This window comes from Chelonia mydas, chromosome 9, assembly GCF_015237465.2.
Source record: "Chelonia mydas isolate rCheMyd1 chromosome 9, rCheMyd1.pri.v2, whole genome shotgun sequence".
NCBI lineage: Eukaryota > Metazoa > Chordata > Testudines > Cheloniidae > Chelonia > Chelonia mydas.
The window spans coordinates 32,798,851-32,825,712 of NC_057855.1; the positions used below are offsets into that span (position 1 = coordinate 32,798,851).

A 26,862-nucleotide genomic window follows, 5' to 3' on the forward strand; every position below is an offset into this window, starting at 1 on the left:
CCATAGCTAGGGCCCTTCCAATTTCATGGTCCATTTTGGTCAATTTCCTGATCATAGGAACTTAAAAAAAATAAATTCCATGATTTCAGCTATTTAAATCTGAAATTTAGTGGTGGTGCAATTGTAGGGGTCCTGGTCCAAAAAGGAGTGGGGTGAGGGGTTGCAAGGTTATTGTAGGAGGTGTTGCAGTACTGCTACCCTTACTTTTGCGCTGCTGCCAGCTGGAAAGCATCTGCTTCTTGTCAGGAGCCCAGCTCTGAAGGCAATGTGCTGCCAACAGCAGCTCAGAAGTAAGGGTGGCATGGTATGTTATTGCCACCTTTACTTCTGTGCTGCTGCCTGCAGAGCTGGGCACTCAGTAAGCAGCCGCCGCTCTCTAATATAACTTTGCAACCCCTCTGCGACTTCCTTTTGAGTCAGGGCACCTAATTTGAAAAATGCAGGTCTTCCCCATGAAATCTGTATAGTATAGGGTAAAAGCACACAAGATTAGATTTCACAGGAGGAAACCAGATTTCACAGTCTGTGATGCGTTTTTCATGGCTGTGAATTTGGTAGAGCCATAGCCATACTCCAGTCTTATTCAGCCTTGGCTACTACTAACCAAGTGACACCCTCCCACCACCCCTACCCCAAACATACCCCAAGACCTGAATTTTCTCCAAACTCTCTGTCCTGAAATGTCCAGTTGTGTCCTGGTACATTAAAGGAGCAATGAACCTTATTACTCCTCTGAAAGAGACAAAAGCATTGCTTATTGCTTAAACTGGAGTTAACAATCACTTCAACTCACATGCAGCACTAGGTTGGTTTAGATTAAAAGTAAAACAAGTTTATTAACAAAAAGAGGTTTTAAGTGAGTTCAAGTACAAGGGATAAAGACAAAAGTTGCTACAAGCAAATAAAAGTAAAAACCACTTTCTAGTAGCTCAGACAACAAGCTACAGTCTTGGTTCAACGTAGGTTTCTTACTGTTCTTTCTAGCCATGGCTGACTTTCTCTCAGGGTATGTCTACACCTAAGAAATTAGGTTGATTATTATAGAAGTCGATTTTTAGAAATCTATTTTATACAGTCGATTTGCGTATGTCCACACTAAGCGCATTAAATCGGCGGAGTGCATCCTCACTACCGTGGCTAGCATCGACTCACAGAGCGATGCACTGTGGGTAGCTATCCCACAGTTCCTGCAGTCTTTGTCGCCCATTGGAATTCTGGGTTAAGCTCCCAGTGCCTGATGGGGCAAAAACATTGTCGCGGGTGGTTTTGGGTACATGTCGTCAGTCGTCCCTCCCTCTGTGAAAGCAATGGCAGACAATTTTTTCGCCCCTTTTTTCCCCACGCAGATGCCATACCACGGCAAGCGTGCAACCCGCTCAGCTCAGCTCAGCTCACTGACACCGCCACTGTTGTGTCCTGGGTGCTGCTGGCAGCAGACGGTGCAGTAGGACTGCTAACCGTCATACACCGCTTCTGCTGCAACTCTGCTCTGCTGCTATTGTCTCAATAGCAAATTTCTCCATGTTGTCTGTCACGGGGTTTCGGGTACGTGTGTTCTTCCTGAGGAAATGTGCGTGGTGCTAACCATCATCCTCCACCTCTTCCGCTGCAAATCTGCTCTCATGAATCCACCTCGCAGGTCCTTTCGTCGTTCTCTATAAATATCTATTCTTGTAGCATCTGTCAGCCACCGCTTCCACCGCAACTCTGCTCTCCTGCAGACAGTACCATAGAATTGCGTCCACACTGCCCCAAATTCGACCCGGCGATATCTATTTCATCGCTAATCCCCTCGTCGTGGAGGAGTACAGAAATCTATTTTAAGAGCCCTTTAAGTCAACAAAAATGGTTTCGTCGTGTGGACGGGCGCAAGGTTAAATCGATCTAACGCTGCTAAATTCAGCCTAAACTCGTAGTGTAGACCAGGGCTCAGTCAGGACCTTCTACAGAAGTACAAGGTGCTGGTTTCCCTTTTCTTCCTAGGTGAAAGATCTTTGCCTAAGCAGGTTTCTCATCTATGTTCGGTTCTCAGAGACTTCAGCTCCCTTGGTTGGGGGATCCATCTTTCTTTGCTTGCAAGAGCTCTGGCCCCTTGTATTTGTCTAGTGATGGGTGCCAAGATGATGACTTCTCTTGTTACATCTTTCCAAAGTCACTGTTTTTAGTCCTTGGGATGACCTCACTCTGTTCTTCCCTGTCTGTGGATTCCTACCCTGCTCATTCATATGTAAATAGTGTCCATTGTTTGTGTTCATACCTTGCTTAATTCCACTAGAGAAGACGGGTACATAGCTGCCTTCCCGTGTGTGTGTGTGTGTTTGAGAGAGAGAGAACCTGTTTCTCCCTTTGTTTGGTCACTGACTTTGAAACATATCACGTGTTCACAATTCCTCATAATGTTAATACATTTTTTTTTCTATTTTATATTAATTACCAGTGTCCTTAACTTTCATAAAAGACCTTACTTAAACAGTTTTTTATAATTGTATATCATTTGAGGTTCAGACTCTCACAACAGGCTATCCCCACTCTCCCACACCCACTTGTTAGGTTGATGGCTTTGTTTATCTTTTATGCAAGTGTACCTTCGTTGTCTCTGCATGACAGCCAGGCTGGTCGGACAAACAAATACATGTTCCTTTGTCCGATGCAGACTGTGCTTTATGTATTGCTTGCCAAACACATTTGCAGAACATAATTTTAGTACATATTCATAACTTTGTACGCTACCTGTACACACACCATGCAAGAATATGAATGACCAGGGAATTACTAGTTTTCCAATGAGAACCTGCATGACCCTTTTTAGATACAGATTATGACAAGTGTTAGGTATAAAGTGTGTCAGGATTGATGACTCTCACTGACACAGTGTGAACAGCATGGTGGGGAGAAGAAGTTAGTTGAGCAAGGGGGTAAGTTCCCATCATGCAACTTTCTCTATCTCATTATGCCATCCATAATCCAATAACTTTTGTGCCTTTATTTAAAAAAAACAAATAAAAAAAAAACAAAGCCACGCAGACTTCTCTGTCCGCCATCTCTGAGAGAAGCATGGAGTCCACACAGCACTGTGCTATTGTCATGAATGTGGCAAACACGGACAAACAATCCTCCAGTATTTGCAGAGCTGCAGCAAGAACCGCAGCAGCAGAGGACATGGCCATTTTGTGATGGGCAGATGGCTGTGAGACAGACATAGCAAAAACCAATTAAAGGTGGTGGTTGGTGGTGATCACGGAGCAGCTACAGACGGTGCATTGCTTATGGGCCCGAGAAGCAATCACTGAGTGGTGAGATTGCATCATAATGCAGGTTTCGGATGACAAGCAGTGGATGCAGAACTTTTGGATATGAAAGACCACATTCTTGGATCTGTAGCCCACCCCAGCTTTCCAGTGCAGGGACACCAAAATGAGAGATGTGCTGATAATGGAGAAGTGAGTAGCAATCTTTGTGGAAGCTTGCAATGCCAGATTGCTACCAGTAAGTGGAAAATAATTTTGGAGTTGGAAAATCCACAGTGGGGCTGTTGTCATATAAGTGTCCAGCATCATTTAATAGTCTCCTGCTACACAGAACTGTGACTCTTGATAATGTGCAGGACATAGTGGATGGATCTGCAGCAATGGGGTTCCCAAACTGCAAGGGGGCGATAGCACCCACATCCATATTTTGGCACCAGCCCACCTTGCCACCGAGTATCTCAACAGAAAGGGCTACTCGTCTATGATTTATGCAGCATTGGTGGATCACCAGGGACGCTTCACCGACATCAGTGTTGGCTGGTCAGGAAGGTGCATGATACTCGCATCTTTAAGAATGTGGGCATAATGTGCAACAAAGGAGATGTACGTTCAATATTAGGAAAATTTTTCTAACTTTAAGGGTAGTTAAACTCTGAAATAGGCTGTGAAATCCCCATCCTTAGAGGTTTTTTAAAAAGAAGTTGGACAAACCTGTCAAGTGTGGTCTAGGTCTGCTTGGTCCGTCCACAGTGCAAGGGGCTGGACTTGATGACTTTTCAACATTCCCTTCCAGCCCTACATTTTTGTGGTTCTATGACTGTTTATAAAGCTGCAAGCAGGGATTTTTTCCTCACCAGTGGATTACTGTTGCCAGTAGTGATCCTGGGGGACCTAGCCTACCCCTTACTCCCTTGTCTGATGAAACCATACACTGGCCACCTTGACAGCACCAAGGAAAGATTAAACTACTGTCTCAGCAGGTGAAGAAAGACAGTTGGATATGCTTTTGGTAGATTGAAGGGATGCTGGTAGAGTTTACTGACAAGATAGGATTTCAGGGAACAAAATATCCCAATGGTTAGTGTGTGTGTATGTGTGCTTCATAATAAATGTGAAGCAGATGAAGGGGAAAGCTGCTGCTAGGGTCAAGGGCAGAGGTGGAGTCGCTGTCTGCTCATTTAGAATGAAATGCAAGGGCCATTGGAGTTCCATGTGGAGCTTTGTGGCTGAGGGAGGCCTGGAAAGAGCACTCTAACAGTCAGCCACAATAACGTGTTGTGGTGAATTGTGTTCTATCTGGCCCTGAAGTTTTGGGGGCTCTTTGGGATTGTGAAGTACTTGTTGTACACTTATAGATGAAACGCTGCCTGTTAATGCACCTATTAATTTTGCAATGCTTGCTAAACACCTATAATTACATGTTTGTCACTGACCTTATGAGTTCTGTCACCTTACACAGTAACAAGTAGTGAGTGCTTTCAGTAGCACTAAGCATTCTCCTACATATGTAGCGAAATAATAGATGAATTATTTACCAGAAATAACTTCTTATTTCAGACCAAAACTAGAGCAAAAATGTGGAATTAAACATCTACAATAAACTTTTGGAAACAAATCAATTGAACAAAACTTAAAGGGGAAGGAACATGCATACTACCTGAGAGCACCATGGTTGCTATGTATGTGAAGCTGTGGTTCTCCCTACTGTTCTGTGACATGGAGTGGTGGGAATAAGGTTGCAGTCCCTGATACCATGTGGATGGTTTGGGGGCTGTAGGGAGGTGCTAAAATGGATTTCTCCATTGACTGCAAAGGGAGGTGAGCCTGAGATTGTTGAATTTGTAGGTCAATGAGAGTCTGCGCATTTGTTTGCTTCTAAGCTCCATTATGTCCTGATACATCTCACTCTTGACTCCTGGGCCCTTTTTCTGTACTTTTTCCCCCTCTCCATACTGTCTGCAATAGTCATCCTTCATGTCCTCTGTTTGCAGTCTGATGCAGCATCCACTTTTCAGAATCTCACTGAATGTATCCTCACATGTTCTCCTTTCTTCTCCTTATCATGGTCAGGCATTCTGCAGTTGTGGAGTGGGGACTCCTCAAGGCCACAACAGCAGCAGCGTTAGATAAAATCCAGAGATGTATTGTATGTATAGTCACAACAGGATGTGAGAGTTAAGTTTCAGAACTCCCTTCCCTTGGTCCCCTAATGTTTTTGAATGCGACATGCTTGTTGACACTTTAGCCTTGGAGTGCCTGTGTACACCACCACCGTCCAGCCCCAGCCATGGAGAGTATGGCCCAGAAAAGGTGTTAGGGGGCAGGGAGGAATGAGGAGTGTTGCTTGATTGCATGAAAAAATAAAGACCCCAGTTTCCATAGGTATGAGTGCAGGGCAACAGAACTGAGCACTTTCACCGTTTTCCACAGGCGTTGGTGATTTTAATTGATATCTCGCTCTTGTGGGTAAGACAGGCGCTGGCCTGTTGACTGGCTGCAGTGAAGTCTGCCAAAGTCGTCACCAACTGGTGTGGGAAAGTATCCTACCACAGAGGAAGAAATAAGACCGCTATCCCTAAAAACCTGTGGGAGAAGATTGCAGAATACCTCCCAGGAAAATTTCATTAAAATCTCTCAGGAGGATTCAAGGGACATCCTTTTTTTTATGTAAACTGCTCTCCATGGCCACCCCAACTAACTCTACAGGAGAATGAAAAGCAGATAATTATCTCTGGTTGTGATGTGATATTGTCTTTTCTAGAATGAATACATTTTGGTCGGGTGCCATCTGTACATTTAAGCATGGTAGTGGGAAGGGCACCCACACACTTAACAGAGGCTCACCCATATTTAGCTGCTGGAACTGATTAGACAGTGCTGGAGCTTCACACAGATCCTGGCTCTTGGCATAGCTGGACCTCCCCTTTGCATGTCCCACATCGTCGTCCTCATTGTTTGTGGCAGGGGTCTGTGTTTGGGGCTCCTCAAAGGTACCTAGGATGTTCTGTGGGGTGTTGGTGGGGTCTCCACTAAGTATGGCATGCAGCTCACTGGCAAAGTGGCAGGTCTGCAGCTTGGCACCAGGTCGACTGTTGGCCTCCCTGGCCTTCTGGATGCCTCCTGAAGCCCCTTTACTTTCGCACAGCACTGCTGCTGATTGCTGTGTTACTCCGTTCAGGGTGGATTTGATTTAAATCATTAGTCAGGAAGACTCAATTTAATCATGGATTTCTACATAAAAGTGCATTCTTGTTGGTTGTTATAACCTTAATCCATATTGTTCACAACTCAGATGTAGGTTTCATTTTTAGAAGTTACACACTATACATTTTTAAAGTGATTTATTTTGAAAAATTTCAGATTAGTTTTACGGCTGTATCAGAAAATGAATGATTGGTTATTTCATTTACCAAAGGTAATTGAAGCAGATATTTATGAAGTCACTGGGAGGTGAATGAACTATCTTCAGTTCAACAGATCAATCAATATTTGGAGGATTTTCTTGCCAGGCTGTATTAGGAGGAGGACATCACCAGACATTTAAATTGTTTTATTTAACTGAAACAACTACGTTATGTATTCTGGATTTTTTTTTCTTCAACAGCAAACATACAATATTTTAACAAAACAAGCATATGAATTTTTGAATTTAAACATTCAAGTTTTTTAAAATCAGGTTTGTTTTTGTTAAAATTGTTTTTAACTTTAATACTTAAATGAAATATTAAAAAAAAAAAAAAAACCGTCAGCCAGATCAACATGAGAAACTTAAAATATTGGCTTCTGCAGCTAACTCAGTCATCTTCACCTTCATTTTCCTGTTTGTTCATAATCTGGAAAAGAAAAACAAGCTTTCCTGCTTTTTCAGGAAAAATGATTTCTCAATTTGGAATGAATTAGTCCAAAGGAAGAAAATATTCTTTCTCCACTGGCAGAAGAAGCTACTGCTGTTAAAAGTGAGATTATCACATCAACAGTCTCTGAATCCAAGTGCTTAAGTGACTTCCACCAGTTCACTGGTGTGACTTTCTTTAAAGCCTCTTCAGCACACACACATTTCTTGAATGGTTCACCCTTCACTGTGAAGTTTATTATAGTTGACGTTATGGAGGGATGATTGCTGGATGTCCATGTCATAGCCAACTCCTCTTCTTCAGCGGTTAAGGTTTGGCCCTGGTCTTGAGAATATTTGCAAGAAAATGAGCTGGAGATGGTGCTTGTCCCATTTTTTTTTTTTTAATGCTTATTTAACTCAGTCATTGAACTGAGTGAGATCTTAAAAAGAGAAATGTGCCTTTCAAATTTCAACAGCGTCAGCAATAAAACATTTATTTCCCTGCATTTTGTTCAAGGCTACAGAAATAGGTTTTAGGGTACTCAGCATGTGTTAAACATTTCTCTTAAGCCCAATGTTGAGAACTTTGGCTGTGACAGTGCCATCTATTTTTTCACGATTTTGTTCACAAACTGTCATTAGATTAGGCCAGTTCTTGATACAGTGCTCAAAACAGACCACTACTGAGTTCCATCGCACATCTTGTGGGAGAGTTAGCTTGGTTCCTCCCACTTTTTTCAGAACGGCTGCTGCAAAGTGGTTGTTATGGAAGTATTTTGCTATTTCAACATTAGCCTTTATTTCTGGAACGCTGAAGTTTTTGGCTAGGAGGTGCATCAAATGAGCACTGCAACCGTATGTTGTCATCTTGGGACTCTCTTCTTAATAATTTCTTCTCACCTTGGATACATTGCAGCATTGTCTGTGACCAAGCTGCATACTAGACATTTGAGGTTTTTTTTCAGTTTTATAGCTTTTACTGCTGCTACTTGTAAGTATTCTGCTGTGTGTGCATTTCCAGATGTATCAATTGTTTCTGTAAGGAATGACATTCTCTTCTTCTGTTGTCACACAAGCACATACAAAATGATCTTTGTGGACATTGCTCCACCCATCAAGAATCAGGTTAACAATTTCACCCTCTAGACTTTTTGCACACTACTCAGTTTCTCTTTCATACGCATTTTATCCAGCAATTTGCCTGCAACATCTGCTCTTTTGGGTTGACTGTATGCTGGTCTTAATGACTGAACCATGTTAATGAAGTTTGGGCTCTCAATCATACGGAAAGGAGAGTTTGTTGCATTAAAAGCCAGGCAATTTTTTTCATCAATTACCTCCTTTTGTAATCTGCTGGTTCTTATCACAAATTTATCTATGGTTGTTTCTGGGGGATGATCCAGGTTGAGAATTGCAGAACTAAGCATCTCTGGTATCTTCTCGACTGAGCACTGAGTCCCATTAGTTAGATTTATTTAGGTTAATTTTTCTATACAGAAGCCCCTGGAGCCCCTAAAATTGGGTCTCTAATCCGTGAACTATTGGAACTGATTTACAAAACTTTTCTTAAATGTTACATGACTATTGTCTCGTACTAGAGAATTTATAATCCCTATTCCATGTTGAGATATCTTTGAGCTATAGGTGTTTTTAGGTAGGTGTTTTTTCTCAAGAAGCATTTTATCAAAAAAAATCTGGTTTTTGTTTTTAAAATCATTGATTTTTATCCACCCTGACTTTGTTCCCTGCATCCTCTGTGCAGTCTGCTCATAGATGTCCACATTTCTAGAACTAGTCCATAGTTGTTGTTGCATAGCTTATTCTCCCTATAAGACCAAGAGATCCAAAGCTTCTATCCAAGCAGGAGTATGTCTGGAGTATGTAGGCAGCATGGTTACTTTGAGCAGTTGCACACAAGGGAGAGCTGCCAGGTATGCTCACTAAGCTGGGCAATTAGGAAAAGGCATTTCAAAAATACATGAGATTTTTAAAGATGTGGGGTGGCTTCAGGTCTCTGTGACCCTTTGGCAGTTGAGGTCACAATTGTGACTACAGCATCAGTGTCCACCATTGTGGGACAGCTGCTGGAGGACTGTTAGGTCTTGTGGTATCTATGCTTGCTCTGCATTGACCACAGTTGGTCGACCATGGCTCAACACTACTCAGGGAGGTGGTGTTACTGCGTTGCCATAAGGGGCGCTTCTATCGGCAGGAGAGAAATTAGTATAGACACATGCGCAACTAGGTCAATGCTAAGTGACCTAAGTAGACCTAATTTTATAGTATAGACCAGGCCTGAGTCAATGAACATCAGATTTATGCAAGATGAGAAGTCAGGTACTCAGACATAATAGACTTGGAACTTGGGATAGCTGCTGGTATCAGATGGCGAATAAAAACAGCTTTAAGATTTTTGGAATGTTGAGGTAAAAATTCAAACTGGTTAGCTTGAATTTAGAGGGTGCAGCAATAAAGGCTGCTTGTTTGTCATGCAATCCAAATTTAGATAAAATACTTTCTGGTGTTATGGACTACAACTTTGAGCTAGCTGTTTTTGATCTCAGGTTATCCAGAAGTAAAATTTTTACTGTGTTTGAGATTCAAACTTTAAAAGTCCCATTAAGATGATTACAGCTGCGAGCTGTTGGTTACTTTGAGGCACGTTAGTTATTTTAAAGGTATCCACCATGTAAGCCAGAGTATTTGAAATACATAAGTCTAATTTAGCTGTAAGTTATGCTGGAACATGCCGAAATGATAAGTCCTTAACATTACATTAAAACCTGCCGTTACAGGCATGTCTGCAACTATTGCTAATCTGAAGTTCTATATCTGGAATTTAAGCTTTCAAGCCAAGTAACTAGGAAAATGTCAAAAGTTTTTCATATCTGTGATGAAATTTCAAAAGTTTTGGAGCTACACAATGTCTAATTGACACTTTTTAAAGTGCTTTAGGTGGAAAGAAAAGAACAAAGCTTGTTAAATTGGATTTGATAACTTTATTGGTACGCAGCCATTTTTCTAACACTTTAGGAAAAACTCTGAAGTGTGTTACTATTCTGAAAAATTATGAATTTGGCATCATGTTGTTCGGTGTTTTCTGAATTCAGACAAACACCTTGACCCCATTACAACTACCAGTGCAACAAACTACTCTTGCCTCTGAAAAATATGAATTTCTGACTCATACCCTTCCCCATTTTAAAAAAAAAAACTTGAAACAAGCAGCAAAGCCAGTTGCATTTTTTCTTTCTTGGATTTTTTTTTTTTTTTTTAAATGGTGGCGTAATCTAATACATAAGGATGCTGTCATGGATGCGCTGGAACAGCTCTGAATCTAACCCAGGCAGGGCCCTCTTCAGTATGACAACCCCTCACAGCACACTTTCACTAGGCTAAGCCACCTTGGCTTCAGTGCCTCCTGGGTCCAAACGCTGAGCCATCAGCATCCTTGTTCCATGCCATGAGCTCCCCGTAGTGAGTCTACCTGAATAGGACACCTTACACTCCTCCTCTTTTCCCCCACACACACAAAGGGGAGTCATACACTCCCAACTTTCTCAGTCAGCAGTGACTCTCAGCCAGCGATGTAAAACAAAGGGGTTTATTGTCTGAACACAGTGTAGAAAAATTCATTGTTAGACTTAGCACAGAAACCAGAAAATTACAGCTATCTTGGTCAGACCCAGAGCCCTGATTTTGACACAGAGCCCTGATTCTCCCGCAGAGAGACCCAAAACTGGAGAGAGCCGCCTGTTTCTGGCAATCCACCCTATATCATGCCCATTTGCTCCTCCTCTGTCCTTTGTCTTTCTCTAGCAAAACAGGTCACCTGGCCTCCACCTCAACTTTTTATTCTCCAACTTGTTGCAGCTGGCTGGCTTTTTGCAGAGGGTGGGCCCCCTGGTCATCACTTGCTAAGTTATGAAATCTCCAGCCACTGTCTGGGCCCAGGCAGCCAGGTGACACTCACACCTGGTGCTCTGAGTCTCTACAAATATTAAACCCCCTTTCCATCCATCTAGGTAAACATGCAGCACACAGTACTCATGCAAAAATATTAAGAAAATTCCCACTTAGTCACAGATGTGCACTCAATTGTCTGAACTTAAATTCTAGTGATGGTCAGTTATTCAGCATAAGTTTCAAAAATCAAGATTCAAGTATTCACTTGTTCTGTGTATAACATTCTTCACTATATATGTGTAAATGTGGATACCAAGAACGTAAAATGGATGAAATTGCATTCAGGTCCACTTTAGGAAAAAAGCTAAAGAATGTTCAGAGGAATAGCTATGAATGTCAACATTCCTTTATAATACTCCATACTAGTTCTTGTTTTTGAGTGGTCTCGTGTTAGGTAAGAAACTGGTGTCCATTGAATTGGCAATACCTTGAATTTTACGCATTATACTTTCCTTTATAGTCGGCGAGGCTCTGGCCTGGGCAAAAGAGGAGCAGCTGAAGCTCGCCGACAGGAAAAAATGGCTGATCCTGATAACAACCAGGATGGAGTTAATTCTTCAGCTGCACGTACAGATGAGGCTCCACAAGGAGCAGCAGGTAAGCAGAAACACAAACTTTGCAACACATATCTGGTGCTCTGTAAAACATTGATGTAAACCTTAAAGTATCAGGCTTCTTTTTTTTTTTTTTTTTTTTTTTTTTTTTAATGAAGGGGGGAAGGCATAAATGAATTCTTAATGTAGCTTCTGGATGCTGACTGAGCAAGGCACTACTACTCTCTTGAAACTCAGGTGTTAAGTTATAGTTGTGTTCAGAGGCCTTTTGGTTATGTGACATAACTTTGAACTCTTCTTCAAACTACTGTACTAGTAATGTTACTCTTATCCACCATATAGAAACATAAGTTAGTGTGCTAGTTCACAAGCTACTGTCAGAATCTGTATCTAACCAGCCAATACTACGCGAGTCTGTCCTTTTATAGTAAACATCTTTTGGTTACCTTGTGATGCTCAGTTGTGAAAGCATTTTTGTACCTTTTGATATTAACCTATGTATTCTAGCTGTATGGTACTTATAGAAAAATGTATTTTTTTTTCTAATAGTCTTGGCCAGTATCTAAATTATTGGCCTTTCTGCACTGACTATGCTGCAATAGGAAAAACTGTTCACGAAGTTAGTGATCTCCTCACACTGAAGAGTACTTTATTCCCCAAAGAGTCTTACTGAAATAATTGCAGAGTAATTTACGGTTCAGTATAAGCAATCCGGCCCTAATTCAGCACATTAGTTTATTTAAATTCTTCAACAATTATGTTGGCTTTTAGAAAAAAGCTTTAAAATGTTCAGGCTTGAAAATAAGGTATTGATTTGCTTCAGTGCAGTGTAACAAGTTTGGTTACTTAAACTGAGTTCAGACTTTATCCAAAGCTGTATTTTAACTTTTTCAGATATACATGCACCGTTTCAGAAGTACAGTTACGTTTTCTGTGCAAGTTCATGATGGAGAAACCCTAGAACTTATATAGGAGTTGTCACTATAAATTTTTTGTAAGAGTATAGCTTAAATGAATCCAAACTCAATACAAAGTATCGTAGAATCCTAGTCCAATTGCTGCTGAAGTTAGTAGGGATTTAGTTATCGATTTAAATAGAAGCAGCATTAGTGTATCCAATACTCTTTTTTGAAATAAATCTTAGACAAGTCAGTGTTACTCTAAAATATTTTCTTTCTTTAGCATCTAGCTCTGTTGCGGGGGCTGTAGGCATGACCACTTCTGGAGAAAGTGAGTCAGATGATTCTGAGATGGGAAGGCTACAAGGTAAAAAGCTTTTACTAGACTTATATGATGGGTTGATACCTGAATATATGTACATGGTGTTATAAAAACATTATTCTGATATTTTTCTCTCTGCTGATACCCATTCAAAAACCCTACTAACTATTTCCTCCCCCCCTCCCTCCCCAAGTGAACATGCTGTTTTGCCTACTATAATTATGAATAATGTAGTGGGAGAGATTGTGGTATAGTAGACACTCAAAAATTTGGCAGTACTAGAGCAGGCTGAACTTTAGGTGTCTTAACTGTTGTAGTGTACTACACTTTTTGCACTGGTTACTGATTTCCCAACCCAATAAACATACTCTGCTTGGCTAAACACTTTTTTTTCAGATGAAACAGAACACTTAATATGGAATACAGTTCATAAACTTGTTTGTTCCTCAAATCTGAAAAGATGCTAGTAATAGCTTTCAGTTTATAAAACATGAGTGCAAGTTTAGTTAGGCCTACCACTCTTTCTTGTATCTGCTCTTAGATAAAGATGGAGTTATTTGCTTCTTCAGCACCCACCTGTATTCCCAGGTTTTGACCAAATAAAATCCACTTGTGCTAAAAAATATGCTTGCTTGATGCCTGGGCTGTACAGAAAATGCATTTCCTTTCAGAAACTGACAACTTGGACAAAATTCTGCATTTAACTTGCCTGTCTTCTGTAAACAGTTCAACAGTTTTCTACTACTTGGGTGCAAGGAATTATGGTGGTTGCTTCCTCTGCAAATATAGGTTTGGGGTAAAAATCTGGATCTTTTATTCTTAAATGCTGGAAGAGCTGGGGGAAAAGAGCAATTGTTTGCTTGCAAACAGTTCCTCCAGTGTTAGGCAAATTGAGTCAAATACTATTGATTGTTAATTGCTAACCACCCATTTGTAGCACTGATCAGCAATGTTCAGACTTGCTGCAGTTAATGAGAACCCCCCTATTTGAAGTCACCTCTCCAGACAAGAAAAACAGGATGACTTAATATAAAATTAACAGATGTTCTGCCGCTTCCAGAAGTTTTTAGACTATAGCAAGCCAGCTCCCCTAACCGTTCACAACTCCATTTGCCATGCTTTTCTCTCCAGTCAATAACATCGTCTATTCTATTTCTCCTGTACAGCTTACTTGTTCTGCCCAATTCCATTGTTTTTGCCATCCCCTTTAACTGTTTTTACAATAGTTTTCATTCAGACTGAAACTAGAGCCTACTATTTTTAGTATCAAAAAATATATAAATGTTTATTTTCTTGTAAATACTTCAGAGAAACTGACACAATTCCAGAATTCCTCCTGGCTCTTCAAAAAACAGTCTTTTCACAGTCTTGATTCACATTTGACTGTAAAGCCATGCTTGAGTAAAGGGTAACCTTGGGAGGACAAGTAGTTCACTCGCCTTTATTGGTGTTAGGAGAAATCCATGTAGTGTCGTCTTGTCTTTTTCTGTGTTAAATCTTCAAAACTCCTATAACTTTACAAGTTCATGAGACTTAGTTACATGGAAACTTTTTATGAAAATGGCCGTTTAATATTGTGTTTGCTTCTAGCTCTGTTAGAGGCTAGGGGTCTTCCTCCTCACCTGTTTGGCCCTCTTGGTCCTCGGATGTCACAGCTTTTCCACAGGACAATTGGAAGTGGAGCTAGTAAGTAAACTATATCTTGTCAGATATAATTCTGTCAGCAGCTTTCAGACTGGTTAAACTTGGCTACTAGTAAATCTAATGTTTTATCTATGTAAGGATTTAAACGCAACTAATTTTTAAGATTAAATCCAGTGAATAATGTTAGATAGTATAAGGAACTCCAGCACAGTTGTGGAACATTGGGTACAAGCATTTAACTTTATCTTCCTTTTAAGAAGCTACGTTTGGCTTAACTTTTTTTTTTTTAAGTTTGGCTTACATATACTTCTTTAACAAGAGGTAACTTAATTGAATTGAAACAAGGCTTATTTTAATTTTTATGGTTTTTGAAAAGCCATACTCAAGACCAGGTTTTGAAAACTGCTTTGCACATGGCATCCCTAATGCACAATGGTCAGATAGGCTTGAAATCATTTTAGAGGGATAATTGTTTGTTTGAGCACCTCTTTGAAACACAGGTCAGTGCTGTCCGCAGGGAGTACTAAGGACCAAATTCTATCCTCTTCTTACCTCCACTTCAGTATACCTACAATGCAGCAGGCTGGGATGTTTACCTAGCAGTCAAAAGAACTAGGAGGAGGACCAGGCCTGCAAGCACATTACAACCAACAAGGGGATGTCGTCTGCCAGCTAGAACAGAACACTACCCTAGTAGTATGTGCTGCTTACTTCCTAAAGAAGTGGTATTTACCACCCACCACCTTAGCCATCCTGTCTTATGCTAGGTATATCATTTTTGGTAATTTTAGCACAGTTGCTCCTGTATGCTCATTTCAGCTGCATGGCAAGGGAAGCTAAGAGCAGAATTTGACCCCCCCCCCCCCCCCCCAAAAAAAAATCTCCGAAATCACAGAACACACAGAAAGCAAACTTTCTGCTTGGTAAGATAAGTGATCACAGCATTAATTACCCTAAATATTTACAAGTATTAATAGATCTTTACTTTCCTAGGTTCTAAAGCCCAACAGCTTCTTCAGGGGCTCCAAGCCACTGATGAAAGTCAGCAGCTACAGGCAGTAATTGAGATGTGTCAGTTGTTGGTCATGGGGAATGAAGAAACATTAGGTGGATTTCCAGTCAAAAGTGTTGTACCAGCTTTGGTAAGGATCAAATTTGTTTATATATTTCTGTGTGAAACTTAGTATTTAAACAGTATAGCAAAAGGATTCAACAGTAAAATAGAAGTACTCTTGAAACTTCTAAATTTAAGAGGTATTTGGTAGCCTTTGGTTCATCTGGACTCAGAAATAGCATTAAAGGCTTATGATACCAACAAAATATTTTCACTTTCAACAACTTCCTCTAATCAGACAATAGTTTAGTTAACAAACTACTAAACTCCTCTCCAATTTTAGATCCCATGGCTTTCACACACTTGCTAAATAGTAAAAGGAAAAAAAACCCCTATAGGTTAATCCTGTACTCCTACAGATGGCTTTGATAGCTGTGAGGCCCCTAACTGGAGTGTGAGCTGGATGGAGAGAGAAAGAGGGCATTGTGCCCTTAAAGCAGGGTTGGGTGAGGGGCAATGACTTTATGTAGCCAGTGTGGTGAGCACCCTTTCTAGACTGGCTCATGGGAGTATTTGATACATAGAAACTTCATAAAATTCCATGTATGGGTTGCACTGCAGAGGACTAGGAAGATAACTTGAATATAGAGGGTAAACACACCCCGACCCCAATCATAAATAGATACTTTGACAGGCCACTACAGCATTCTTCCTGAATTCTAATATGTAGTCAGGTACACACAGACATGTCTCTGCAAATGGATAGCTTTCCATTTACATATTAGTACCTAGGAAGACTGCTGTGGTGCTCTGTCAAGGTATATGTATGTATATGAGGTCTGCTTACCCTTTTTCATCCGGGGTGTGGCTGTGCCTCCCTCCCCACACAACACATGACTTAAAAAAAAAAAGTCTCCTTTTGGGGTTTATTATTCTAGTGCTTGTTGTACACACTTTGGCTTCCATAGATTCCTCACTAGTCTGCTAATACATCTTCCACCCATGTATGAGTGGTAACAGTCCTACCATCCTTCAGCCGCAGGGGTTCTCTACAGCCCTGTCACTAGGATCTGTGAACTATCCTTCCAGAAGTTCTTGATAGTTCCTGGCAATCTTGGGCCTTCTTACGTAGGCCCACTCAGATCTCTCTTGCTCTCCTGGAAGAAGCCTGGTGGCCACAATTGTTCTCCTTTAGGGCTCCCAGTAGTACACTCCATGCTGTCCTGTAGATCTACAGCAGCCATGCCTATAAGCTATAAATGCCAAGCCCTCAGTGTATCAGCAGGTGATCCTTGTGGACTTCAAGTCCCATATTCCCTGGCATTAAATGGACTGTGGACCCATAACAGGTGTTAAGTTGCACCGTGCTCTGTTATAGCGTGACTGCCATCTGTTACGATAGCATGTGGGAATTCCAGTAAAACTGGGTCTTATTGCACTAGGCACTGTATAGACAAGTAACAAAGGATATCCTTGCCCTAGAAAACTTTACAGGTATCTGGGTATCAAGACAGGCTGCAACAAGTGGACACGAGTGGAAGTTAGATTGAGATGGATACAGTAGCAATAAAATTACTTTAGAATGAAAGAAGTCACAGCTCCTTGTTCTCTTAACCAAAGCCAGACAGGAGTGACTTGTGAGCAGTGTGAGAAAGGTAGAGGTCACAGAACTTTAAAAGTGGATATGTTGGCGGCTTTATGAATTTTGATGGCATCTTTCCTGTGCATGTGGGTGACATGGAAGAAAACAGAATTGCTTGAGGAAGAACTTTCCATTATAAACTTCTATTTCAGGTGTTTATCAGAGATTTAAAAAAAAAATCACTCCTGATACCATCTGTTTTTAACGACACAGTCCGGAAGCAACATGTGTACAGAAATCTTAATCATGAGGATAAAAGGGCTGTGCATGTGTGTGCGCATGCACAGAACAAAAACAATGAACATTCTTTACATTGACTACATTGCATGGTCAATGGGCTTTGTACATTTTGGGGTGGCAGGGGGGACTCCTCTAAAGCCAATAACTTGTAATGTGTAATAGCAATCAAAAGCAGCTTCATCCATATGAGCAGAAATATTTTTAATGTGTATTTTAAAATTCTTTAGCTTTCTCTGCTGTAGAAAGTGTATTTCTCCTTTTACATTTGGATTCCTTTAACAATTTTCATTAAATGCTATAGGAGCTGTTGTGACAGCTTCAAAAAGATCCAGTGTTGCAAGTGAAACTAAACTGAAATGATCATAATAGGTTTTCAAATATTTGTAGTATGTAAGAAAAACAATATCCTTTTGGTAACTTGTACCAAATCAGAACTGTTTACTCATTTCCTGATCTTTTTCTTTATAGATAACATTGCTGCAGATGGAGCACAACTTTGATATTGTAAGTGACATGAGATATGAGCTAATTTTTTTCCCGCGAACTTAAGTTTTTTTCCATCTAATTGTGTTTTTTTTTTTTTTTTTTAAATAGATGAACCATGCTTGTCGAGCCTTAACCTACATGATGGAAGCACTTCCCAGATCATCTGCTGTAGTGGTAGATGCAATTCCTGTCTTTTTGGAAAAGGTAGCAATAGTCATGTCCCTAAATAATTAAAATTAGTAGACAAAACTTAAGGACAAACACTTACCTTTGAGTAATCCCCCTAACTCTCCACCCATGCAAAAAAGTGCATTCTTTTTGTTATTATAACCATTGTAATTAATATAAAATGCATCAGAAGAAAAAAACTAGCCTTCAATGTTGTAAATCAGTATCTGGTTTACGGGAAACTCAAATTACATTTCCAAATGACACTGCAACGAAATCTAAAATATATTAATTTTTTATTTGAGTTCTGACTAATTCAGTTCACCATCAACACCTCCTTTTATGCTTACACATGAGCACACAGGTGTACAGTAAGATATCTTCTAGAGAGCTCCTTGACTTACAGGTCTGTCTTGTAGGTTTGCTGACTGAATGGAAAAGGGTGGTGGCTCAGTCTTTGTTTTGGGGCTTCAGAAAGACATTTAGTTTTGGACTACATTCCAGCCTGCTGGTGGCTTTTGTTTTATGGATGTGGCTAGAAGTTTGGATGGCTTCATTTCAAACACATGCAAGCAACTTGCTGGTAATTGGTCACTTGGTGTGCTCCTAGCAAAAGGCATTCAGAGAGGGAAGTTAAATTGTACTTGAGAAGCCTAAAGTAAATTATGCCTGGGGAAATTCTGCTGGACTGCACACCCGCAGACCCCTGCCCACCCGCAGAATGCCCATGCTTCCCTGTGGAAAACAGCAGGGAAGCAAAGGGAAGCCATGGCGGGGGAGATGGGGAGAACGGGACTGTGGGTGCAGTTTATTTGGGGGGTGGGATTTCCTCCCAAACAGAGGCAAGGCATGGGGGGGCACACGGGATTACTTGCCACTGCCCCCCTCTCATTTCTGCAAGCGCAGAGCTCCCCAGCTGAAGGAGGCTGCATCTCAGCTCAACTGACTGCAGCTGAATGCCATCTCCTGAATCCTAGTGCCAGTCGTGCTCCCCTTCTGTGTGCTGGGAGCCTTACTGTTTTCTGTGCAACAGTGAGTGCCCATGGTGGGGCTGGGTAGGAGGAAGGGAGGAGGCAGAGGGGAAGGGAGGGGGGATGGGGGTGAGGTTGTGGTGGGGAGCAGGAGCCCAGCATATGATGTCCCCTCAACAGCAGCTGGGGCTTCCTTGTCAAGTCCCGTCCCCCCCCATGGCCCAGTTTCCATGGCCCTCTTCATGACACACAGTTGTTGCTCCTCTATCTTTGTCTGTGCCCATGTTTCTCTGTTGTACAACTCTGCCGGCAGTACTGTTGAGTTAAAGAGGTTGCTGTGTTTTCCTTGGAGGACATCCTTGATAGAATTGAATGCGTGCGCCCACCAGCTCTCTTTGTTCACGAGAGTTCACCTTCCTGATAGTGACATATGTTAATTTCTTGACCCAACTAGAAGAATTTGAACTATATGCCTATTTATTCTCCCTTGACTATTATTTGGTCTTTTGGCAAGGCATCAGACCGCATACATTTTGTTTTGGAGCAGTTCATTTTCAGTCCGAATTGGCTGCTTTTTGTGTTGAGCTCTCGCAGCATTTTCTGTAGTTTGATAGTGGTTTTGGCAATCAACACAATATCAGCCGTGACTCTGAGGTGGTTTAATTGCTCTCTGTTGATGCTGATTGCACCCTTCTAGTTCATCTGCCTCATTACCATTTTCCGGCAGGCTGTGAAGAGTTTTGGTGAAACTGTCTCCTTGCTTCACACCTTTTTTTGACTGGCATGTGAAGGAGTGCCAAACAGAGTTGTGTGGGTTTTTTTGTTTTTTTTTATATCCGTAGTGCAGTCAGAATTTGCTTCCTTTAGTAGTTTGATGTAGTTGTGTCAATGCCGTGCTCTGCAAGAGCTTTCAGCACTGCATTGATCTCTAGATGGTCAAATGCTTTTTCCTAATTGACTAGGGCAATGCATAAAGAGAACTTGTATTCTCTTGAGCTCTCCAATCACTGGTTTCTAATGAAGTTGTGGTCCATTGTGATGAAATTCCTTTGAAAACCTGCCTGCTCTTTCGGCTGCTGTTTGTCCAGACTCTGAGAGTCACTTTTTGTTGTTGTTTTGGTGAACAGTTTGTAGGCATGCCAGAGACAGCATATTGGACGATAGTTCTTTAGATCTTCACGATTGCCCTTCTTGTACAGCAAAATGTGTTGGACTCCTTCCAACTAGATGGTATCTTCTGCATTTCCAAGTAATGGCTAAACCTCTGAGCAAGGGTTTCCCAGAAGTCTTGGCCTCCAGCTCTAGTCATTTTGGTTGTCAGTCAGTTTTTTCCTGGAGCTTTTTCTTCCTTCATTTGGTAAACTGCATATTGAACTTTGCTGACTAGGACCCAGTATGTCCCACGAATAACACTTCAACAGTCCAAAGAGCACATACTCCCGGTTAAAATTAATACTGAGAGGAAATCTGCCAGGCAGATGTGTGAGGGTATGCACTTAAGTATTATGTTGCTGTTAGTGGATTTGTTAACAATATTTATTGTTTCATTACAACATCCAACATTTTCTCCAGTTCCCAAAAACTTTTAAAGCAGTTTTGCCATAGAACAGGTTTTAGAGTCCATTGGCTTTAGGAAAGCCCCTAAATTCAAACTTGAGTTCCTGAAGTCTGTTTGAGGGAATAAAGTATTATGAAGCTAGTTGTGACTTGAGTTTTGTTTCTCTAATTCAATGTGGAAAGGTAAATATATCTTCAAACACTAAATATGTACTGTATTACCTACAATTTGTACTACAGAGAAATACTTCAGTTACATTAGAAGTACTTTTTTGTTAAGATGATGAAATTTCTGTAAGAATTCAATATGTAAGGTAGAGTGTTAACTCGAACTTAGCTGATAGTCTTAACTGGTAATTCATTTAATTACTTTCTTTTGTTCTAGCTGCAAGTTATTCAGTGTATTGATGTGGCAGAGCAGGCACTGACTGCCCTGGAGATGTTATCACGCAGACATAGTAAAGCTATTCTGCAGGCAGTAAGTAATTTTCCGTAATAGAAAGAAAAAGGATATTTGCTTGAAGTTTTTGTTTCCTCTTTTGATGGCTCCTAGACCACAAACTGGGTGGTGCACAAGTTCTTCCCAAAGAGCAATTAAAGCCCAGAAATTTCTGTCACTGTATTGCCACTGACAGAGAACACTTCTCTTTAACAGCTTTCTGTATTATAGGGTGGGTTAGCAGACTGTCTGCTGTATCTGGAGTTCTTCAGCATAAATGCCCAGAGGAATGCACTAGCTATTGCTGCCAACTGCTGCCAGAGCATCACACCTGATGAGTTTCACTTTGTTGCAGATTCTCTGCCACTGCTTACACAAAGGCTAACCCATCAGGTAAGAAGCCATTATAAAACATAGCATGTCAAAATGACTAGTCAATGGAGGTATAAAGCTGCCTGTAGCTCTCTTAGTCTGAATTTTATACTTGTAATGTTTTGGAGCTCTTTCATCATGTTGGCAAAGAGCAAGAAGGAACTGACAAAATGCTACTTAAAATAACAGGAAGGGTGCAAGTTTTAAAGGTTTGTTTTTAAAAATAAAAAACAAAAAAACCCTGAAAGATTGTAGATCGATGTATTGCAAACTCTTATGGCTTGGCAGTTATGTAAACTGCCAGCAGAATCAATAAAACATTAGTATTTAAATATGACATATTGTCTCAAGTCAGACTTAATAGATCCTGTCAATGGAGATGAGGAAAACTAGTTTAGGCACTCATCCATTGCAGACGGGCACTTTCAGACAACGTTTCTGAAGTTGCCACTTACTACCTTTTTCCAGTCACATACGAAGTAGGATCCTAAAAGGAAATATGAAGCTGCACAATGGATAGTCTGTTTTGTGGGCAGTGGACTTAATTTTAAAAGTTCAGTTAGTTTCTTCCGTATTTCCAAGATCCATGGTAAAAATTGGTGAATAGCTTTTACAAAGCTATGTATTCAGATTAATACATACTTACCCAACTATAAACCTGATTTCAGAAGCTTTTGTCTTTGAATGATTGTCCAGTCAAATTTAATTTTTGATGTGCATGCATGTAAAATCGGATTCTTTTGAACAGCAGTGTCTGTTGGACCCATGCCTGCCCCCGAGTGCCGTATCTCTCCCTGTAGCTGAGGACGAAAAGGGCAGGGCACCTGCAACCCATACTCATTTCCTTCTTACCACCCATGGCTGCAAGAAAGAATTCTTTATATTCAGTGTTCCTTGCTCTTGGACAGTATTTAGCACATTTTCCCCCCATTTTTAGGACATTAAATTAAGATTTTCTTTGCCAGCTGGCTTTAGAAGTTTCAAGACAGAGTAGTGATGATTCTCCTCTACAAGGATCTCTCCCCTGTCTCCCTTGTTTCAGGTATTTTTGATACTGGTAAATTATCAAGCCCTGAGTTCCCAAGTGTGACTTCCTGTTAAATATTGGCCAAGAAAAGTCCACCTTGACAGGTTGTAGCTCATTCCACTAGGGTTCAGGCAGCCTCTGTGGTCTGTTTGGGTAATCTCCCCATATCAGAGAGATGAAGAGCACTTATTTGGAGCTTGAGCCACTGATTATTGCCAGGTGTAAGATTCTGGGCTGCACCTTAGTTTTGATAGGCCTCCACTTATCCATGTCCTGGCTCCAGGGCAACTGCTTATTAATCACCAAGAGTATAATCTGAGTTGATGATCACTTCAAGAGAGAACAGTCTACTGTTGACAGAAACACTGTGCAGATGTTGCATCCACACAGATTCCATGACCTACTCTCCGTCCCTGCAGATAGCAGTCCTGCTTCAGTGGCATTTTTATGATCTAAGGAACTGGGTGTAGGTTGTGGCTGCTCTGCCCTTTAAGCCCTCTTGCTACAGAGAGCAAGAGGTGGGACAGGCATGGCCCCAGCTGATAGTGTTGTTCAAGAGACTCTGATCTTGTGCCCCATGAATGGAATCTGTGTATAAAAACATCTTGAACCACAGTTTTGCTGTAAGGTAAGTAACATTCTTTCCACTTGCTCTGACCTTGAGCTCTCTAGGTTTGTCAGCATGTTAACTCTACTGATTACTTTCTTAATGGGGAGGATCAGTGTGAGTTAGTGTCACTTTTTTAAAAAAGTCTTAAATCTTGTAGCGCTGAGGATTATAAGTGTGTATAGTATGTGTGATTATACTCAGTACTAAAACGTTATTGAGGTAATGGAATAATGTACATATTGGTAAGAGGCATCTATACTTGGCAAAACCAATAATAACTCATGTCCTAGTATTGTGCATACTAATGTTAACCTTAAATTAATGATTTTGTACATGCTGTAAATATACACCAGGTTATTTTTAAGGTAGAAAAACTGGGGATGAGTTGCATGTAGGTGAGTGAACAAACAGTTTTTTTGTGTGGGTAGTCATGAAGTTTGATTAAGCATATTTTCAGCAATTTGGCAAAAGGAGTTTGGAGAAGCTATATGTAGGAGCAACTTTTGAAGCAAAATTAGAAAAAAGACTAGAAAACAGTTAAAGGTTTTGGGAGAAGTTCCTTTTTTTTCCCCTGGGAAGCAGGATTGGCCTCACGCTGTGAGACTTCAGTCTTCTGTGGCATCTGTATATCCTGGCTGCTTACATTTTTAAACTTAGCATTAAGGCTGTTCTAGGTTTTCCACTTTGAGAAATTGTGTGAATATATTAAACTTGTGTTTTGCGATCTAAAATGGAATAACTCTCAAGTTCAGTTAATAGTCTTACAGGGCTGTGAGCCATACCAATATATCTGTTTGGGGAAGGTGTTCTTGGCATAAAGAATTTGGAGGTTAGTTTATCACTTCCAGCTTGGAAGCTACTAAAAGTAGGGTTTCAGTGATGGGTTTTCTAGGAGGAAGGGGACTTCATGCAGAATTCTATCTGATACAGGCTCTTGAATATCTTTCAATGTGAGTTTTTTTTTTTTTGTTTTTTTTTTAAATAGGACAAAAAGTCAGTAGAAAGCACTTGTCTCTGTTTTGCACGGCTGGTGGACAACTTCCAACATGAGGAGGTACGTAGTTTCTCTTTTGTACTTTTTTTTAAAAGGTTTTAAATCCATTAGAATTTTCTAAATTCTCTCCTTTTCCTTTTTTTTTTTCTTTAAGAATTTGCTTCAGCAGGTTGCCTCTAAGGATTTGCTCACAAATATTCAGCAACTCTTGGTAGTGACTCCTCCCATCCTGAGCTCAGGAATGTTCATCATGGTGGTGCGCATGTTTTCCTTAATGTGCTCCAATTGTCCTACGCTAGCAGTTCAACTTATGAAGCAAAGTAAGTGCATGTGTTCTTCCTGTACTTCCACATTTTTTTTTTTTTGGTCATGGTACTTTTATTAGAATAGGAAGCATAGTGTCCATAAATGTTACTGACTTTATTAAACACTCCATAATCAATAATATACCACACTTGCCTATAGAAATATGTGGAATAAGGAAAAAGCAATAGTGACACAATATTTGTACTGGGATACAAAGTTTGGTTCACAGTTAAATTAGATGGAGAATTTGATTCTTTTTATCTTCGGCTTTCAGCTGTTGCTGGAGGTTTAAACTAGTTTTGAGTCAATGCTAGTTATTGAAACTAATTCCATCACAACATTACTACAAGTAATTGTTCCAACTACGTTTAGTGGGTGGAGAAAGTGCATTATATAAGCACTGTGTTTTTAAGAAATACTGTGAAAGAACATGGGTGTCATTGTGCTGTTGTCTGCAGTTCTGGCTTAGGACATTCTTTCTTTCCCATGTGCTGATTGGCTTTTATTCCAACTTCCCCCTCCCCTTTCTAACATCAGCCTCAGTACTCTGTATGCTCCCCTCCTTCCTTCTGTCCCTATCCCCATCTCCTCATCAGTCGTCCCTCTCTTACATTCTTCCTGTTTAGATAAACCCCCTGTAAATGTTTTGCTTTCTTTTTTTTTTTTAAAAAGACACTTGCAAATAGTCACTGTATGTTATATCCCTTTCCCTACCCTTTGGCTTCTACTAAGGGTATGTCTACACTTCGAAATTAGGTCGATATTATAGAAGTCAGTTTTTAGCAATCGATTTTATACAGTCGATTGAGTATGTCCACAGTAACCACATTAAGTCGGCGGTTTGTCCTCACTACTGTGGCTAGATCAACTTACTGAGCGGTGCAGTCTACCTGCAGTCTACGCCACCTATTGGAATTCTGGGTTAAGCTCCCAATGCCTGATGGGGCAAAAACATTGTCACAGGTGGTTTTGGGTACATTGTCAGTCGCCTCTCCCTCCGTGATAGCAACAGCAGACAATCATTTCGCACCTTTTTTCTGCTCAGACACCATACCACGTCAAGCATACAGCCCGCTCAGCTCAGCTCTACGACACCACCGCCGTTGTGTCCTGGGTGCTGCTGGCAGCAGACGGTGCTGTAGGACTGCTAGCTGTCGTCATACACGGCTTATGCTGCAACTCTGCTCTGCTGCTATTGTCTCAATAGCAAATTTCTCCATGTTATCTGTCATGGGCTCCCGGGTACGTGTGTTCTTCCTTGGGAAATGTGCGCGGTGCTAACCATCGTCCGCCACCACTTCCACTGCAACTCTATCCTACAGACACCATACCACGGCAAGCATGGAGCCCGCTCAGATCACCGTGGTAGTTATGAGCATTGTAAACACCTCGTGCATTATCCTGCAGTATGTGCAGAACCAGAACCTCGCAAAAGCAGGCAAGGAGGTGACGGCATAGCGGTGATGAGAGTGATGAGGACATGGACACAGACTTCTCTCAAAGTACGGGCCCCAGCAATTTGGACATTCTGGTGGCAATGGGGCAGGCTCATGCCATGGAATGCCAATTCTGGGCCTGGAAAACAAGCACAGACTGGTGGAACCGCATAGTGTTGCAGGTCTGGGATGATTCCCAGTGGCTGCAAAACATCGGCATGCGTAAGGGCACTTCCATGGAACTTTGTGACTTGCTTTCCCCTGCCCTGAAGTGCAAGAATACCAAGATGAGAGCAGCCCTCACAATTCACAAGTGAGTGGCGTTAGCCCTCTGGAAGCTTGCAATGCCAGACAGCTACTGGTCAGTCGGGAATCATTTTGGAGTGGGCAAATCTACTGTGGGGGCTGCTGTGATCCAAGTAGCCAGTGCAATCGTTGACGTTCTGTTACCAAGGGTAGTGACTCTGGGAAATGTGCAGGTCATAGTGGATGGCTTTGCTGCAATGGGATTCCCTAACTGTGCTGGGGTGATAGACAGAACGCATATCCCTGTCTTGGGACCGGGCCACCTTGGCAGCCAGTAAGTAAACCGCAAGGGGTACTTTTCAGTGGTGCTGCAAGCACTGGTGGATCACAAGGGACGTTTCACCAACATCAACATGGGATGGCCGGGAAAGGTACACAACGCTCGCATCTTCAGGAACTCTGGTCTGTTTGAACAGCTGCAGGAAGGGACGTACTTCCCAGACCTGAAAATAACTGTTGGGGATGTTGAAATGCCTATAGTTATCCTTGTGGACCCAGCCTACCCCTTAATACCATGGCTCATGAAGCTGTACACAGGCACCCTGGACAGTAGTAAGGCGCAGTTCAGCTATAGGCTGAGCAAATGCAGAATGGTGGTAGAATGTGCCTGTGGACATTTAAAAGCTCGCTGGCGCTGTTTGCTGACTCGGTTAGACCTCAGCAAAACTAGTGTTCCCATTGTTATTGCTGCTTGCTGTGTGCTCCACAATATCTATGAGAGTAAGGGGGAGACGTTTATGGCGGGGTGGGAGGTTGAGGCAAATTGCCTGGCTGCTGATTACATGC

At 41.3% G+C, this 26,862-nt stretch overlaps 1 protein-coding gene and 1 long non-coding RNA gene across 14 annotated transcripts in view; one reads left to right on the forward strand and one right to left on the reverse strand.

Annotated features, from left to right (window-relative positions):
- Positions 1-26,862, forward strand: part of TRIP12 (thyroid hormone receptor interactor 12) — a 152,733-nt gene that overhangs the window by 71,443 nt on the left and 54,428 nt on the right. For 12 of the 13 annotated variants that reach the window (XR_006283578.1, XM_037908807.2, XM_027817368.3 and 9 more), the window contains 10 exons: positions 11,510-11,646; positions 12,786-12,869; positions 14,415-14,510; positions 15,462-15,610; positions 17,873-17,908; positions 17,999-18,094; positions 20,972-21,064; positions 21,257-21,418; positions 24,020-24,088; positions 24,183-24,348. Coding sequence is in view for 12 of the 13 variants with exons in the window: in XM_037908807.2 (XP_037764735.1) it covers positions 11,510-11,646; positions 12,786-12,869; positions 14,415-14,510; positions 15,462-15,610; positions 17,873-17,908; positions 17,999-18,094; positions 20,972-21,064; positions 21,257-21,418; positions 24,020-24,088; positions 24,183-24,348 (1,088 nt within the window). In the remaining variant the exon portion in view is untranslated. Of the gene's footprint in view, positions 1-11,509; positions 11,647-12,785; positions 12,870-14,414; positions 14,511-15,461; positions 15,611-17,872; positions 17,909-17,998; positions 18,095-20,971; positions 21,065-21,256; positions 21,419-24,019; positions 24,089-24,182; positions 24,349-25,379; positions 25,693-26,862 lie in introns of those variants that run through there. The other variant, XM_037908812.2, reaches the window with a different exon arrangement.
- Positions 1,577-25,705, reverse strand: LOC122461593. Its single transcript, XR_006283580.1, has 3 exons — positions 25,655-25,705; positions 24,484-24,487; positions 1,577-1,715 (listed from the first exon to the last, which is right to left on the reverse strand). It is a non-coding gene; the product is annotated as an uncharacterized LOC122461593 (long non-coding RNA).